We start from the raw sequence: 17,721 nt of genomic DNA on the forward strand, positions 1-17,721 counted from the left end.
ATTATATGTCTATTTTTTCATTTATATGACTTTTACTTTGGATTTGTGCTCAATCATATGGTCACGAGAACCCCATACCAGCACAGCCGTTTGTTCTGATTTCAATTGTTTTCTTTCCCAGGCAACAAGTTTCTCTTCTTGCCCAGAGACTGGCCTCTGCCCCAGGAACAGATGCACAGAGTCAGCTTGCATCTGGACCACCTAAAGTATGTTTTGTTGTTTTTTTAAATTATATAAGCCAGTCTGTTTTGCACCTACTGAAACATGGCTGTCTTTTGTGGTTGCATTATATTTTCTGTGTGTGTTTCTAGGAGGGAGAAACCAGTGATCCAATGCTGTCAAAGCCCAATCCGCCCCAGTTTGTGCAAGGAATCATCAGTATGTTTTAGTCAAAATATGACTTCATTTGTCAGTATGGATTCCTCCATATTGTTTTATAAATGTCTCATAAACTGGTTCTCTTCCACTTCAGATGACGCTGAACAGCACCAGTATGAGGAATGGCTTCTTCACACTCAGCAGTTACTCCAGATGCAATTGAAGTTTTTAGAGGAACAGATCGGAGCTCATCGCAAGTCTCGCAAGGCACTGTGTGCCAAGCAGAGGACCGCTAAGAAAGCTGGGAGGGAGTTTGCCGAGACCGACGCAGAGAAACTCAAGCTGGTTACAGAAGAGCAGAGCAAGATCCAGAAACAGCTGGACCAGGTATGTAAGCAAGGAGCAAGCACCGCAGTGCAATTCTTTAGGCTTCAAACATTCTTTGTTGTTTCTGAACAAAGCTCTGAATGTTTTTTTCTTACAAAATATCACACCCGTGTGAAGTGAGGGGTGCTCTTATCATCATGACGTAACGCGTCTATTTTCTCTAATTGTCTATTGCTTCATTGTTAATGAGAATTTATTTTGTGTAGGACCGAAATAGCCAATTTGCTCGTCTACATATGACGTAAATTCTCCATTAATGTTAGGACAAAAATACAGATTTGCTCATGTCAATGACATTTTATGTTTGTGTTGGAACAAAAGTCTATAGCTGCCCCTCAAAAATGTGTAAAAATTAGGAATATGGTACTTTATGCCCTTTCATAACTGCAAGCTGCAGTTCATCATAGATCCTGTGGGCGGAGACATTGTATAGCTTAGCCATGAATTTGAAGTTTTGACTTTCATATGCCCTTTTATTGAAAGGACCAATAACATAACCGTTAATTCCAACATTACATTTTATTGTGTCGTTATAAAATCCGGAGATCAGTAGTAACACTTTTAGTAGACTAGAGCAATCTCAGCACGATACTTAAAAAAAATAATCAGTCAGACAAAGCGCACAAGCGTAAATAAAAATAGCAGACAAGAAACCATGCATGCAACTTTCTTAAAAAAATAAGTAGGCCTAGTTTGAAGTTAAAATTAAATATTTTTAACTGCAAATAAAGATTGAAAGATTACAATGAAAGTATTACAATAATCAACTTTATTTTACAATCATATGTAATCGTATGTTCTCAACATGGTTTCACATGTGTTTTAGGTGCGTAAACAGCAGAAGGAACACACCAACCTTATATCTGAGTACAGAACCAAGCAGCAACAGCACCAACAGGGCTCAGGTCTCCTCTCACCAGGGCCCTCCACGCAGCTGAGCCCGCCTCACATGCTCTCCAAGATACCCGGACAAATGATGATGGGCCAACAGGGCGCTCCGATGATGGGCCAGCACCCTGGCATACTGCCACAAGGTGGAATGCCAGTCAGGGTGCCTCAAGGACAACCCTTCATGGGAGGAGGAGCCCAGCCCCAGCACCCTGGAGCTCTGGGAGCCAGAGCCCCTGTTCCTCCTGGCGCTCCTCCAGGGTTTTTCCCACAGGGGGCTGGAATGCAAGGAGCAGACCCCAGGCTTCTCCAAGAAAGACAGCTTCAACACAGGATGCAGATGGCCAAGCTCCAACAGCAGCAGCAGCAGCAACAGGTGATGATGGGTCAGCAACCGATGCCACACCCGGGCCAACAACCTGGCATGATGACTCAACCACAGCCTGGCATGATGGGCAACCCACTCATGGCCCAACAACAACCAAACATACAACAGGGAATGCTGCCTAACCAGCCCAATCAACAGGGAATGCTGCCTAACCAGCCCAATCAACAGGGAATGCTGCCTAACCAGCCCAATCAACAGGGAATGCTGCCTAACCAGCCCAATCAACAGGGAATGCTGCCTAACCAGCCCAATCAACAGGGAATGATGCAGGTGTCCCAGGGCATAGTTGGTCAGCCCGGAGCCCAGCCCATGAACCAGCTTCCAGGCATGATGTCAGGTCAACCCGGAATGATTGGGAACCCACCCGTTGGGCCTCCTCAACAGCAACAGCGGCCTCAGATGGTGTTGGGACAACAGGGATTGGTTGGATCTCCAGGTCATCCTGGCCTCAGGGGACCTCAGGCACAGCTAACGCCACAACAACAGAACATCCTGGCCCAGCGCATGCTTTTGTCTCAGCAGCAGCAGCAGCAACAGCAGAATGCTGCTAAACTCCAGCTACAGCAGCAGCAGCAGATGGCACAGCACCGACAGCAACCAACACAGGGCTTAATAAATCAACCAAACCAAGAGCAAGGGGCACTCTCTCAACCCTCGACCCCTCAGATGAGTTCCTCCCCTTCAGCAGGAGGGAATAGAGTCACGCCGCAACCACAGGGTGCTAACGAGGGCTCGCAGCAGGGCTTTCCCCAGGATGTTCAGAACTCTGGCCCAAAAGACGGAGGGATCCTCAGTCCTGGTCCTGCCACCCCGTTACAACACAGTGGTCCCTCCACACCCAGTCAGTTGAGCCAACCAGGCTCTGCTGATCAGCAGAATGAGACGGGACAGCAGCAGCAACAACAGCAGCAGCAGCAACAACAGCAGCAGCAGCAACAACAACAGCAACAACAACAACAACAACAGCAGCTGCTGCAACAACAGCTGCAACAACAACAGCAGCAGCTGCAACAGCAGCAGCAACATAATCAGGCCCTTATGGCCCAGCAACAACAGCAAAAAGCTCAATCTGTACCTCAGCAACAGTCAGGTTTTGTTGGAAACCAAGTACAACCACAACATCAGCAGCAACAGCAAGTTCAACTCCAGAGGCAGATTTCCCTCAACGCTGACAAGACTGGGCTGGTCAAAGTCAAGGAGGAAGGGCAGCAGATGGAATTCTTAGTACAACAGCAGCAGCTGCAGCAACAGCAGCTGCAGCAACAGCATCAGCAGCAGCAACAGCAACAGCAGCAGCAACAACAGCAGCAACAACAGCAGCAGCAGCAACAACAATCTGGTCAGAATGCTATGCAACCATCACAAGAGCCCAACATACAACAGCAGCACGAAGGAATGGGCCAGATGCAGAATGTCATGGGGCAGAACCCCCTTGGTCAGACTCAGCCTGTTATGATGAACCAGCCTAGTCCACAACAGCAAGCCCTCATGGCTCAGCAACAGAAGCAGCAGGCTATGATGGGCATGATGAGAGCGCAGCAGCAAGGGATGCTCCTGCAGAGGCCTGGAGGTCCACCCGGACAGATCCGCACCCCCATCAACATCCAGGCTATCATCGCCCAGAACCCCCAGCTCCGCAACCTTCCCCCAAACCAGCAGATCCAACACATCCAGGCCATGATTGCCCAGCGGCAACTCCAACAGGGCCAGATGCTGAGGATGTCCATGGCCCAGGCACAGCCGGGCCAGATGAGACCTCAGATTGCTCCGGGACAGGTGGGACAGCGGATGCCAGGCATGGAAGGGCAGCAGATGCCATATGGTCCCATGGGGAAACCGGGAGCATTGGGCTCTCCACAACAGCCCGGCATAATCGGGCAGCAACCGGGTGTTGCTCCTCATATGCAGCATGGATTGATGGTACCTGGGCAACAACAGCAGCATTTACAATTGGGTATGATGCAGCAACAGCAGATGATGAGAGGACAAGTACCTATGGTCAGGTCCATTTCACCTCGCCAACCGCTGCCCAACTCTCCTGGCGACCCTCAGCGCCATGCGCAGGCTATGCAGGCTATGGGGATACGACCGCCCACGCCCAACCAGCAACAACAGCAAGCCCAAATGGCAGCTGCAGCGAGCCGCTTGCAGGGGTCTCCGTCCCATTCTGGCTCTCCGAGGGGGCCAGTCACCCCGGGCACACCGTATTCAACGCATGTCTCGTCTCCTTCCGTTGCCGATGGCGGAGCTGGATGCGGGAGCCCGTACAGCCAAGTCAGGGCATCCCCACTCAGGTCTCCAATGGCCAAGAGTCCGCTGGATAACCCAAGCCTAAAATCAGAACCTCAGATGTCAGGAAATGAAATCTCTCATATGGCCCCAGTTCCTCCCAATGGGCCGCAGCAATGTGACAATACCCAGAGACAGCCTCCACAGCACGGGGCAGGGGCCCACGCCGCTCGGCCACAGCCTGGTTCCAGAGAAGACCTGTGTAAAATAACCCTGCAGAACATCAAGCAAGAGCCAAGAGAAGTGCAGTGCGATGGTGGAGGAGGAGGTGAGGCGAACCCCGGGGCTATAAAGAGAGAAGTCACTGGTGAGATAGTGAACACTACTGGATTTGTAACCATGGCAGGAGACCCTGGGCATCAAGGTGTGAGAACGGAGACTGGCCAGCAGCTACTCCAGAAACTCTTGAGAACTAAGAACCTGCAGCTGGCTGCTCAGAGGCCCTCTGAAGGCATCCACAATGAGATCAATGGCCACATCAACAGCAAACTGGCCATGTTGGAGCAGAAACTACAAGGGACCCCACGCAATATGGAGGCAAGTATTTGTCCATGCATTCATTCAATATTTACTACTAATATATACTACGTTGATTGGAAATGTTCGGCGAGTGCTTAATAAGCCATGTTCTCGACTCTTCACAGGATCTGCAGTCCATCACAAAAAGAGCTCCCGTAACGAAGGCCAAGCGCACCAATAAGCCTGCTGGGGACCGAGGGCCTAATGCACGCAAGAAGAACAAGAAGGAAGAGGTTGGAAAGAGTGCTGAAGCCCTGGTGAAACAGCTGAAACAGGTCAGATCATTACGGTCTGCCTGCTTGTTTGTTTTAGGGGTGCAACAGTTAATCAAATTGCCTTTTTTGCAATTTTAATGTTTTATGCTTTTTCTTTTTTTCTTTATTGCTCTGTAAAGCACTTTGAACACTTTGAACACCTTTCATGACTGTCATGAAAGGTGCTATTTTCACTATGGCTGCATGACACCATTGTACGACAAAGCTTAATTGAAATATAAAACATTTATAAATGGAAAAAGTAATGAATAGAATGATCGCTATGAAGATAATTGTTAGTTGCAACCCTCGTTTGTTTGTGTTTGAGTGGTTGATTTAAAGATCTTTAACCCTGCAGGGCCTCTCTCTGCTGCCCCTGATGGAGCCATCGATAGCGGCCAGTCTGGACCTGTTTGCCCCATTCGGCAGCAGCCCTGCCAATGGCAAGACTCAGTTGAAGGGCTCCTTTGGAAATGCCGTGCTGGATAACATCCCTGACTATTACTCCCAGCTGCTCACTAAGGTAGTAACAAGCCTTTTGTTGAATTACTGATGTGTATATAGCGACGTATAATACACATTAGGTATGGGACATTTAAAAGGACATTCTGGTTCCGGACTAATTGACAGAAAGTTTTATGTAATTAACAAATATGTCAATATGTTACAGAATGAATATTCTCCCTATAAGCTTGAAGGTTCTTTAATCTGTTTTTCCCTAATCATGTACACAATCTCCTGATTGTCACATGCCTTCTTTTCTTTTTGAGGACTACACAAGTTGCAAGTCTGAATAATATGTTTCAGTTTCATTTTGCATCCTGTTAATAGTTCTACTGTTTGCAGAAGTACTGATGATGCTACTTGTCTTTACAGAGTAACCTCAGCAACCCACCAACTCCCCCATCCTCATTGCCCCCTACACCACCACCCTCGGTGCAGCACAAGCTGCTCAATGGCGTTACTACTGTGGAAGACATGTCTGGGGGCCAGAAAGAGACTACAGAAGATGCTATGGGTAAGACTTTTCGTAGTTCCTTATAACTTTGTTATACATCAAATAGCAAAAATGGCTTATCTGCAAGAAGGCTCAAACCACAACGTGATGATGTGAGCTTGTAGATCTGCTATTTTTTGCTGAATATTTGCCCATGTTCCTCAGACGTTCGCCCTTTTCTAGCATCCCAGAATGGGGATGCTATGTTCATGTTGTTAAATGTGCTCCAATTTGTCTTTTCTGTTGCAGAAGAGGTGAAGAGTGTGGACATTCTAGCAGCTCTCCCCACCCCGCCGCATAACCAGAATGAGGACATCAGGTACAATATGTAGCCTGTGTATTTCCATGGTATGATGACACTTTCCCTCTGCAGTGTTGCAGCAAACTCATACAAACGTCTTCCTTTCAGGATGGAGAGTGATGACGAGGATGCCCCAGAAAGCATCATCCCAGCTTCCTCCCCTGAAAGTAACGTAGGTGAAGAGACGCCACGCTTCCCTCGGCTTAGGGAACCAAAAGAGGAGGAGACGGAGAGAGCAATTTCTCCCATCATCCCCCTCATACCTCGATCTGCGATCCCAGGTAGGAAGCTGACAGCAGCCTGTCTTAATGAATAGTTCTAGCCACAAACATGAATTAAGCACATGAACTCTAGTGTCCCTATTCAGTTTGTTACGTTGCAACCCGAGTTACCCGACGCATTGTGAGATAATAGATAAGCTATTTTTGCCAAAGGGATATCAGGGGTTGACACGAACGGTTGCCGACTGCCAAGTAGATGAATAAAACATTCAGGCAGGTGAAGTTTGCTTTCAGGTTGCCTGAAGGCAACTATCTTTAGTTCACTGTAAACACAACACAAGATGTCTGTGGAATTTTAAATAATTCATATTGTATAGCTATTGAGGTATGTCCAAGTCCATACAGCACAGCCCCAGAAAGAATGTCTCCTGACATCATTGTTTTTAGAACTACATCTGGCCATTTACCGTTGCAAGCCTGAATGATGTAACATTGCTTTCTTTCCGTTTAGCATTTCCAGAGAACAAAGCGCTAGAAGCAGCTGATGGCAACAAGGTGGTCTCCACATCCAACCACTGGGACAAGGCCAAGAACAACGAGGTGTCAGTCACCTTCACACTGTCATCTGCAGCAGCAAAGGTACACTGACCACTTTGATCTGTACTCAATAGTTGACATTGATTCATTCTATTAGACAGAAATGCAAACCGTATGGGTACAGGCTTTAGTTTTATTACATACTATTGGTCCGACAATGACAACCTACCTCAAACCCTAACCTAACCATAACCGCAAGCACGGAGCAGCGCATGTTCGCCAACCTTAGCGCATGTCTGCCAACCTTAATTTGATGGTTTTCCGCATGTTGATCCTATGGTATGTTGGATAAGCGTGCACACTCCAACCGTATGGGTACACTCGGCCTAAAAGGATAACACAAAAAAGGTCCTGGGGACTTATTTCCATTGCGTATTGAATGAATCAAAATAGCAAATAAATAACACCAAGATACAATATGAAACAAATATAAAACACTATATGTAAAGTAAACGGGCAGTGAATGCCATCACCTTTCTATAGGAGAAGTGAGATTTACTTCCCCCTTTGGCCTCCTGAATCTTTCAGGCCTGTTTTGAAGGAAGCCAGTGATCCACATTTTAAGGGATGGTGTCAGGGCATTCCACACTTTGCTGGCAGTGCTGTAGAAAGAGGATTTACCCATGTTTGTTCTATAGGTGGGTGTTACCAGATCGTTGTTGGCGCTCCCTCTAGCATAAGGATAGCTCTTAACACTAACTTCTCTCTCTTATTCCTTGTCCAGAATCTGAACCATGTCATGGTGGCGATGGCCCAGCTACTTCACATACGGATGCCAGGTTCCTATGAGGTGACCTTCCCTCCCAGCCCTGGCACACCTGGCACTGCCATGCCAGGAAAGGGCCCTGAACAGCCAGGTATTTGTATCACGTAATGCAGACCCATGTATTTCTAGGACTCGGATGTTATTACGGCATGACGATAGATTTAGTGAATAAACAGTGTCCTGATGGTGACATGGTGTTTTATTTTTTCCCCAGGGGCGCTTTGTGTAAAGGACGGTGCTTCACCGAGTCAGGATGAATGGCTGAGGCAGTTCGATGTGTCCCTGCCAGGCTGCACTTTGAAGAAACAGGTCGATATTCTCTCACTCATCAAACAGGTCAGTCATTGCATATCTTTGCCGAACTCAAATGTCCATATAATTCCTTATGATCAAAGGTGCCCTGAGACTAGCATGTTGTATGACACTCATTTTGTGGACTCTCATATACTGGTACTTAATTTTTCTCAGGAACTTTCGGAGCAAGAGGACAAACCGGTACAGCACTGTTACACCACCAATGTGAGCGACTTGGATGTGCGCCACCTTCCAATTATCCCCATAGAGGAATCTCCACCTCCTTCGCCCTCTCCTCCACCCCCTCCTTCGCCGTCTGCCCCAGCTCCCACTAGCGAAGCTGAAAATCCCACCAAGCCAGCTTCTCCCTCGCCGTCTCCCTCCAGTCCCTTAGTTCAGATCAAGACTGAACCTGAGCAGGAAGCTATTACTCCTCCTGTTGATGCTGAACCAACAGATACCACGGAACCTGCTGCAGCTGCTCCAGAAACAAACACCGATACGGATCCAGTCGCTGCTGCCTCCACAGCTCTTGATCCTTCTGCTCCTAGTGAAGATGCTTTAACCCCTGCTGCAACGGAAGACGACTCTGCAACCGAGCCAGCCCTCCCACCCAAGGATTCCCCAACCACAATGGAGGTGTCCCCTAAAGCCATCAAGCAGCGCAGGCCCCATTCTCCAGATGAGTTGGTGGTGCAGCCCAAAGTGAAGAAGTGGAAGGGGATTCGCTGGAAGCGCCTTCAGATTGTTATCACTATCCGCAGGGGTGGTTCCAAAAAGGAGAACAGCCGCGAGGTGTCGGAGCTAATGGAGCGCCTGCGCATTGCTCTTCGGCCAGACAAGCTGCCACGAGACAAACGGAAGTGTTGCTTCTGTCATGAGGAGGGTGATGGAGCGACAGATGGGCCAGCTCGTCTGCTCAACATAGACGTGGACCTTTGGGTGCACCTCAACTGTGCCCTCTGGTCCACCGAGGTGTATGAGACGCAGGGTGGCGCCCTCATCAACGTGGAGGTGGCTCTGCGTCGTGGCTTGCGTACCCGATGCGCCTACTGTCAGAAAACCGGTGCGACCAATAGCTGCAACAGGTTGCGCTGTCCCAACGTCTACCACTTTGCCTGCGCCATTCGGGCGCGCTGCATGTTCTTCAAGGACAAGACCATGTTGTGCACCCAGCACAAGTTGAAGGCCTCTACTGACGAGGAGCTTAGTACTTTTGCAGTTTTCCGCCGTGTTTACATCGAGCGTGATGAGGTCAAGCAGATCGCCAGCATCTTACAGCGAGGTGACCGCATCCACTTGTTCCGCGTGGGTGGCCTCATCTTCCACGCTATTGGCCAACTTCTGCCGTCCCAAATGGCCAACTTCCATTCCTCCACGGCCATCTTTCCTGTGGGTTACGAGGCCACTCGTATCTACTGGAGTACGCGCGTGCCCAACAAGCGATGTCGATACCGCTGTCGCATCAACGAGACGGATACTCAGCCTCTGTTCGAGGTGCGCGTGCTGGAGCATGGCATGGAGGACTTGCACTACCGTGACAACAGCCCAGAGGGTATGTCCAGTAGAACTGTCCCCACTCATCCGTGTTCATCAGAGAAGGTGTGACGCCAGCGTCTAAGTCTAACCCTGTCCTGTGTTGTTTTCTCCTCAGGCATCTGGGACCGGGTGGTCCAGGAGGTGGCTAAACTTCGGGACGATAACGGCATGTTGAAGTTGTTCACTGACCACGTCAAGGGAGAAGAGATGTATGGCCTCACCATCCACGCTGTTATGCGCATCACTGAGTCGGTAAGAATTTGAGAGCAAAACACTGGTACAGTTATTTCCCTTCTGTAATAAGAATAATAGTTATTATGACAAGTATAATATACGAATACAATTTAACTTAATCTTAGCCCATCAATAATAAGGTTTTAGGGCCTCTACCTGAAATGAAGTCATCGTCCATCCTTCCGTCCGTCCGTTCACCATATTTGATTATTATTATTCTTGTGACCACTGAAGGCAATATTTGGTTGACTGAAAGATGAATGAATATACATATTGTTACTGTCACCACCATTAACACCCTACTTGATCATACTACAGTGTCACACAAAATAAAAGATCCGCAAGCTTGTAGATCTGCTACTTTTGATGCTTGAATTTGAATCCTGAACAGTAACATTTTTAGACATGGGTTTTCCTCCCGAGTCCTAACGGAGACAAAATGCACGTACTTTATATAAAACTCATATATGTGTTTGTGTGTTTAGTTGCCTGGAGTAGAGAATTGCCAGAACTACCAGTTCCGCTACGGCCGCCACCCCTTGATGGAGCTCCCTCTCATGATCAACCCCTCTGGGTCTGCCCGTTCTGAACCCAGGGTCCTCACGCACTGCAAGAGGTGAGACCAACATCCTAACATGGTGTGGCACACAATGTTTAAAAGTAAATGACCCGACTTAAGACCTGTATTTAGGCCTGTCACAAATATTACATAACCGCCTAATCACAATTATTTGAGATCGCAATTATTTTTGCATAATCTGCAATCGTTTCCATGTTGAAAAATATAAAAATATATATATTTTTTCCAAAAATAGCAGAAATGGCACATTTGCAAGCATACAACATGTCACTTTGTGACGTGTTGCAAGCTTGTAGAATCTACAATAGATGTAGATACACATAAAATGTGTAACCGTGACAGCCCTACTTTTTCTCATCTCACCCTCTGCCTCCACAGGCCCCATACTCTCAACAGCACCAGCATGTCCAAGGCCTACCAGAGCACCTTCACCGGGGAGATCAACACACCCTACAGCAAGCAGTTCGTCCACTCCAAGTCCTCCCAGTACCGGCGGCTGAAGACCGAGTGGAAGACCAATGTGTACCTGGCGCGCTCCCGCATCCAGGGCCTGGGTCTGTACGCCGCCAAGGACCTGGAGAAGCACACCATGGTCATCGAGTACATCGGCACCGTCATCCGCAACGAAGTGGCCAACCGCCGAGAGAAGATCTACGAGGAGTCGGTATGCTGACTGTCACAATTATTACATAATCACCTAATTGCAATTATTTGAGATAATCGCCATTATTTTTGGATAATTGTCATGAAAAAAATGTAAACATGGATACGATTATGTCAATAATTTGTCATATCTGCCCTGTGCAATTATTTTTATTATGTAGCCTAAAAGACAAATCAAACAGAAATTAAGTATTTATTCATGTTATCTTCAATGTTCAATACCAAAAACGCAATTAAATATTTTAATCTATACAATATCCACGTAACAAAGTTGTCTTCCATGAATAATATTTTTTTCTTCACTTCTCCTGCCATAGAACCGTGGGATCTACATGTTCCGTATCAACAATGAGCAAGTGATTGATGCCACTTTGACAGGCGGCCCAGCTCGGTGCGTGTTACTGCCTGATCTATCTCTATTTGATGTGCTTGTCCTCGTCTTATTTACCATTAACTTCATTTTCTTTTTTTGCCACAGATATGTCAACCACTCCTGTGCCCCGAACTGTGTTGCAGAGGTTGTAACATTTGACAAAGAGGACAAAATTATCATCATCTCAAGTCGCAGGATCCCAAAGGGAGAAGAGGTGAGTGCTGTAGAAACTCGGACAGCATGGGGCATCCTCCACAGGGGTAAACTTCCTACCCAACACTGTGGCGACTGGGGTTCGAATCCTCCAAGAAGCGATTTGACGTGTATCAGATGAGACATATGGCTGTCTACTACGGCCTCCCCATGACCAACCAGTAGGGACAGGGACTACATGGGGGATTAGGAATTGGCACAAACACTAAATTGGAAGAATACGGTAAAACATAATTGGAAAAAGAAAAGAAAGAAACCAGACAGTGTGAACTCGCATGTACAATAGAGCTGTCAAATAATGGTTTAATATTTGAACACCATTAAAATTCAAACCATTAGGGAAGAAAAGGAAGTAATTTCAATGTGAAGATTGACATTCAAATGTGGAACGGATAAAGACAAAATACAGGACCTCGTAATAGCGCGTCTGTTCGTTTGAACTTCTGCATAACCAAAACCAAATCTCATATTTTAGTTGAAAACTTGAAGTCAAGGACAAGCTACTGATGGCCCACCTTTCCACAAAGAACATAAGGAGGGCACTTCTCATAAACATGCACCCAAATGAGTCTGGCCAGATGTCTGGAGCCACTCCATCCAAACAGCCATGTCTCCATTCAAATCCTATTTTGCATGAGCTTGCTACCTGTAACACAAGAGGCTTTTATACAAATAAACACTACAGCCTGAGGTTGCTCGAATGTAGTTACACATTTGACTATAAACAAACGGATATCATATTAAATGTTTTGTGTTCAGAATATTTTAGTATAACTTTTGGCTATGGTCGACGACCCTAATAAATGTATTTTGCAATCATTTTGATGTTTTTCAATAATTGTTAGGCGGCAGTCTTTTCATCATTTCCATCTGCTTGTTTCAGCTGACATACGACTATCAGTTCGACTTTGAGGACGATCAGCACAAGATCCCTTGCCATTGTGGAGCCTGGAATTGCCGAAAGTGGATGAATTAACAGGAAAGAAAACGAGAGAAAAAAAAGAGACTTCCCTTCTCATTGGTGCCAGAACACTTCTGCGCCAAAGCCTTTTTTTGAATCCTAGTACTTACCCAGTGCATAAGCTGTTCTGAAATACACCTCCTCGCATCTATGAAAGACTATATATAGCGTTCACACCTGCAGCCAAAGGTTTGAAAGAGCATTAACAGATTTAAAAGAAGAAAAAAAAAAAAAGCAACCAACCACCTCCACTAACAGCAGCCTAATGGTGGGACAATCTTTTTCTCTTTGGACTAGTGGATTACTCTTTCCTCTGCCAAAAGCAACCCTCTTCTCTACTGCACCCTCTCAATAAGCTTACTATGGCTGGAAACAATGCTCATCTACCAAATGAATCTGATCCTCCTTTCTTCTTTCCGATATCAGTACTTTGAGAAAATCAAAAGCCATTTTAAGAAGTGAACTAATGCATTTTTATGTTTTAAGTCGGACCTACTTCTTCTCCTACACCCCTACCTCCCTTCCTCCCTTACCTCCCAGGAAAAAAAAGAGACACTTTCCCTTAAAGTCATCAATGAAGACAACACGGATATCGGCTCGCTAGACAATCCTGATGTGGCTCTGCATAGAACTATGTATGATCGATGGTTAAGATGTATGATATAAGTTCAGATGCTATTGACCTCTGGCTCCAGAGGCGCCAGGTGTTTTTATGAGTGTCTGGAGTCTAAAGGTGGGTTTAGTTGGACCCAGTCTACCTCATTGATTTAGTGGGAAGTGACTGCTTTGTACAAAAACTGTTAACTGCTACTGTGGAACATGGGGAGGGAGGGGAGGGAAGGGGGGTGTTTTTACAGGGCTTAAGCCTGATTTATGCATCAATGACAATGTTTTGTGATTTATTGTGCAACAAAAATGTTTTCATAACTGAAAACGCATCATCGTTGGCACTTTTTCAGCTGAAAATATGTTTTTGTCAAGCGATATGCCACACTACACTTTGTTGCAGAAGCATAAATCACTCCTTAGCCTTCTCGGACAAGCAGGGAAACTTTAGCAGCAGGTTTGCTCTATCTACTCTATGCTGATGATGATTTACAATAATGAGCCAACATAATAATTATTATTATTATTACTCACAAGTTATTTATACAGAGGAAATATATGACAGTTTTGATAAGATATTGCATTAAGATCACAATCAGAAGCTTAACAGGAGTCCTGTAATGCCATCAGATCATCTTAGAATTTCATGTTAGCTTTTTTTTGTTTTCTCATTTATATTTATGAATTTAGAAATCATGCTTCATCTTGGTGTGTGAAAGCACAATAGCATCCACCTCTTTCTATGATCGCTTACAACAGACTAACGTGGGCGATAGCTTCCACAGCTTTAGGATCACAGATGGATACTGTAGTCTTGGAAAGACTATCAAAGTCCAACCAACCGCGTGAAGGAAAAGTATGCTTCATTGTCACATGTGTTCAGGTCACAGTTGATTAAAACTAGCCGGTGGATGCCCGACTACTATCCCTTTTTAATGCTTTTCATGCCTACATCTCAATCTTCTCTCAACCTTGAACCCTGAATCATGTCATCTTCTAAACCATGTAATGGACTGTTTAAACTTTACTGTAATGAGTCTTTCTCTGCCGCGAGTACAGCCTACAGTGTATCTGCTTCCCTCTTAGTGTTTCTTTTCTTTTTCTAGTGGTTGGTACCGTCTTCTTGAGGCTGAACCAGTGGCAGGGGAAGACTTGGGTTGTTGTTTTTTGTTGGTTTCTTTTTGTAAAGATAAGGGCATTTGTTTTCATTTCTCGGAAAGATGAATGACAAAGTAAATCTTTTAAGAAGGGAGCTTTACTAAGACTCCACCTTCCCTTATTACTTTGTTTCCTCTTCCTTCTAACCTAAGACCTCACATGATAAAAAATGCAAAAGTGTACAAACTGTATATAAATATATATACACATTAGGGGGGGGGCGGGGGGACAGCAAACTCTTTATCCAACCCCTTTTTAATCAAAGTAAAAAATGTAGAGAAATAAAATTGAGACAATTCAACCACTGGATATCATTTTATCATAAAGATGAAGCTGTATATATATAAATATATGTAAAATGGCAAACTAATATCTTGATATGTATATGAACCAGAGTGTTTTTGCATTTACCTGTTTTTCTATTAGTGTTTTTTGCTATAAGCTTTCAAAGACAGTTTGTTAATTAAAAAACAAAACTAAATGGGTATTTGAAAATGTCTGGTCTTCTCCAAAAGCTTGGGACGGGAAGGCAAGATAACGACAACATTTAAGAAAGGGTCTGTGCGGAAAGTCATGGTTATTAGATATGAAAGTCACTTATGGCGTAAAGCAGCAGCAGTACAAAGGTGCATAGTATTTGTGTATTTATGTAATATTGTTCATGTGTTTTTTTCCCCCATTTTTATTTATGCTACTGCTTGTTGAGTACCAAAATATGTCCCTTAATTGATCGCAATTGGATTGATATACAGTTTGAATGGAAAATCTTGAATTCCCTTAGGATGATACTGTTCCGATTAGTGTTTTTTGCTCCTTTTTTCTTTTAAAATCTTCCCAATAGAAGTGAATGTGTTGGTATACCTTGTGAAATGGTTACTTGGCCTAATGTATGTTATGATGTAATACTCAAAGTTAATCCCATGCTTACCTGAGAATGGATTGCACTCTTGTAGTATATAATGGAGTTCTTCTCTAAAGTGGTAGACATTGATCAAGTGTCCGAGGCAGTGATATACAGTATATATATATATTTTTTGGTATGTTTATATTGCAAGGGAAGACCATGACACGACATTTTGCCGCTCACTGGATTTTAGCCTGAATAATTTTTAACTTCTTTGGATCTTAATTTAAGTTCTCTGCATATCTTATAATTTAATAAAGAGTTTGCTCAAGTTGAAGTTTTTTGTTTTTTTTTTAACCTAACCTACTTTTTAAAAAGATGTTGCATTCTGTACAGCAGAGATACTTTTAGGGAATATGAATAAATATAATGATCATTTTTATTGTATGTGGCATGTTTTGTATGGATGTTATTTTGAATTGTACATATTTTTTTGATGACGCCAGAGGTTGCATCTCTTTATATACAGCTTTTCCCCTCCCCCTACCCATCATCTTATTTCTTTGTCTGCTTTTATTTCTTGTAAAGGAAAATAAAATGCATTTTAAATATAATGCTATTTTTCATTTTTCATTGATGCCTGAAGTCTACAGCCTCGGGTTACAAATGACCTCTCGCTGGCCAGATTTCACAAAAGCTAAACATACATAATTATAATTCTATGAGGCTATAATAAGTAATCATAATTGTAGTAGAAAGAGTATTCCTACATTGTGGTATTTTACTTCTTTCCTGTGTTATTACGGATGTTAGTCTTTAAAAGATGCTTTGCTGTGGTTAAAAATGTATCTTTTGGAAGTTTGGAACATTTTCACACTTATCTAGATACTAAGTAATTAGTTGTAACAAATACCTTGCATGCTTCTGTGGTCCTCGAGATGATAGATAATAGGCAGTGCTTTGTAAACCAGTTCTTTGTAAAAAGGTTCTTTGTTCAAAACCAAGCATGAGCATTTTTTCCAAGTTTGTCAGAACTCAAAGAATAGCGACTCGCCACTATATAGATCGTCATTCTGCATGCAAACTCCACTTTAAATACTCTAAATCAGTGGTTCAGTGAACAGGTTGAGAATCACTGCTAGAGCTGTAAAAATCCTCTCTTATGGGGGTCCCTGGCATATTATTTTCAAATGGGGGTCCGCAGGCTAATTAGTGTCAATTTGGGGGTCCATGACATGAAAAAGTTTGGGAACCACTGCTCTAAATATGAAGTAATTCGTTTAACATATGTCCTACCTTGAGTATAAACCATGGTGGTACAGTGGTAAGATAAATCTAAAACAGAGATTTTGAATTGAAAACTCAAACTGAGAAGTCAATTGGTTCAAAAAAGGATGAGTGTTTTCCCCTCAGTTTGTGCCTGGCTATAATCTTTCACTGAAGACCACGCAATATAACTATTTATAGTGGAAAAAATTAAATCCTATAGTATTTTCAATATTTCTAATAGGATCCTATAGGATTTCGAAAATCCTATTAGAATCCTATCCTATAGGATTATGAACATTTTAAAACGTTCCAGTAGAATTTCTATATGAAATTCCTATAAGAATCCTATAGGATTTCGAAAATCGTATTAGAATCCTAAAGGGTTTTCCAAATTTCCAATATAATTCTATAGTAGGCCTAGGCCTATTCTATTGGGACTAATTATTTCTTTCAGTGTCACCTCTATCATAATATTATTGAAATCCTATTGAAACGTGTTTTCATACAATAGTCCTACAAGCATACACATACCGGGAATCACATTTCAAATACATTATACACTGTAGTAGGCCAACGACACGTGGTAAACACGGACTACTTCCTCCGGCGGAGGTCTAATAATGCGCACTAATAGTCTGATACACAACACGTCAACACCTGTCATCTTGCCACTACCCTTTTCAGCGTCAAGAGGTGGGTTTCTCTACTTGTTTTAGTTTAATTTATTCGCACAATAAAAACAGTACAAAAAGGTAACATTTATATTAAAAGAGAAAATAAGTGCAGGTGAGAAAGGCTAAAGGAAATTACCCATAAAGGGCTTGTAGACTACATGGTTCTCACCTAGAATAATAAACAATCAAACATAAGGTATGACAAAATACACTTGTGTGCAGCTGTCTTAATTCCTATATTTACAATAACATGGTTGGTTCCATTGATATAATAGGCAGCCATATTATTATTATGGTTTTTGCTTGATGCCACCGCACCGAGTCATGTAGCTAAGCTAATTATTAAATAAGCTATAGCTTATTTAATAATTAGGCTAATGCTAAAAAT

General features: G+C 43.9%; 1 protein-coding gene across 7 annotated transcripts in view; it reads left to right on the forward strand.

Moving 5' to 3' along the window:
• The window catches only part of kmt2d (lysine (K)-specific methyltransferase 2D), a 41,405-nt gene extending 25,401 nt beyond the window's left edge, over positions 1 to 16,004 (forward strand). For 6 of the 7 annotated variants that reach the window (XM_079494568.1, XM_079494563.1, XM_079494565.1 and 3 more), the window contains exons 37-55: positions 122 to 206; positions 312 to 378; positions 473 to 705; positions 1,532 to 4,807; positions 4,915 to 5,064; positions 5,402 to 5,566; positions 5,920 to 6,061; positions 6,290 to 6,359; positions 6,450 to 6,622; positions 7,074 to 7,201; positions 7,884 to 8,016; positions 8,140 to 8,261; positions 8,394 to 9,774; positions 9,874 to 10,010; positions 10,478 to 10,608; positions 10,951 to 11,236; positions 11,553 to 11,626; positions 11,714 to 11,822; positions 12,705 to 16,004. In XM_079494568.1, coding sequence (XP_079350694.1) covers positions 122 to 206; positions 312 to 378; positions 473 to 705; positions 1,532 to 4,807; positions 4,915 to 5,064; positions 5,402 to 5,566; positions 5,920 to 6,061; positions 6,290 to 6,359; positions 6,450 to 6,622; positions 7,074 to 7,201; positions 7,884 to 8,016; positions 8,140 to 8,261; positions 8,394 to 9,774; positions 9,874 to 10,010; positions 10,478 to 10,608; positions 10,951 to 11,236; positions 11,553 to 11,626; positions 11,714 to 11,822; positions 12,705 to 12,797 — 6,955 coding nt within the window. In that variant the 3' untranslated portion in view covers positions 12,798 to 16,004. The remainder of the gene's footprint in view (positions 1 to 121; positions 207 to 311; positions 379 to 472; positions 706 to 1,531; positions 4,808 to 4,914; positions 5,065 to 5,401; positions 5,567 to 5,919; positions 6,062 to 6,289; positions 6,360 to 6,449; positions 6,623 to 7,073; positions 7,202 to 7,883; positions 8,017 to 8,139; positions 8,262 to 8,393; positions 9,775 to 9,873; positions 10,011 to 10,477; positions 10,609 to 10,950; positions 11,237 to 11,552; positions 11,627 to 11,713; positions 11,823 to 12,704) is intronic. The other variant, XM_079494567.1, reaches the window with a different exon arrangement.
• Positions 16,005 to 17,721: the final 1,717 nt, after the last annotated feature.

Source organism: Electrona antarctica (genome assembly GCF_951216825.1).
Source record: "Electrona antarctica genome assembly, chromosome: 2".
Classification (NCBI taxonomy): domain Eukaryota; kingdom Metazoa; phylum Chordata; class Actinopteri; order Myctophiformes; family Myctophidae; genus Electrona; species Electrona antarctica.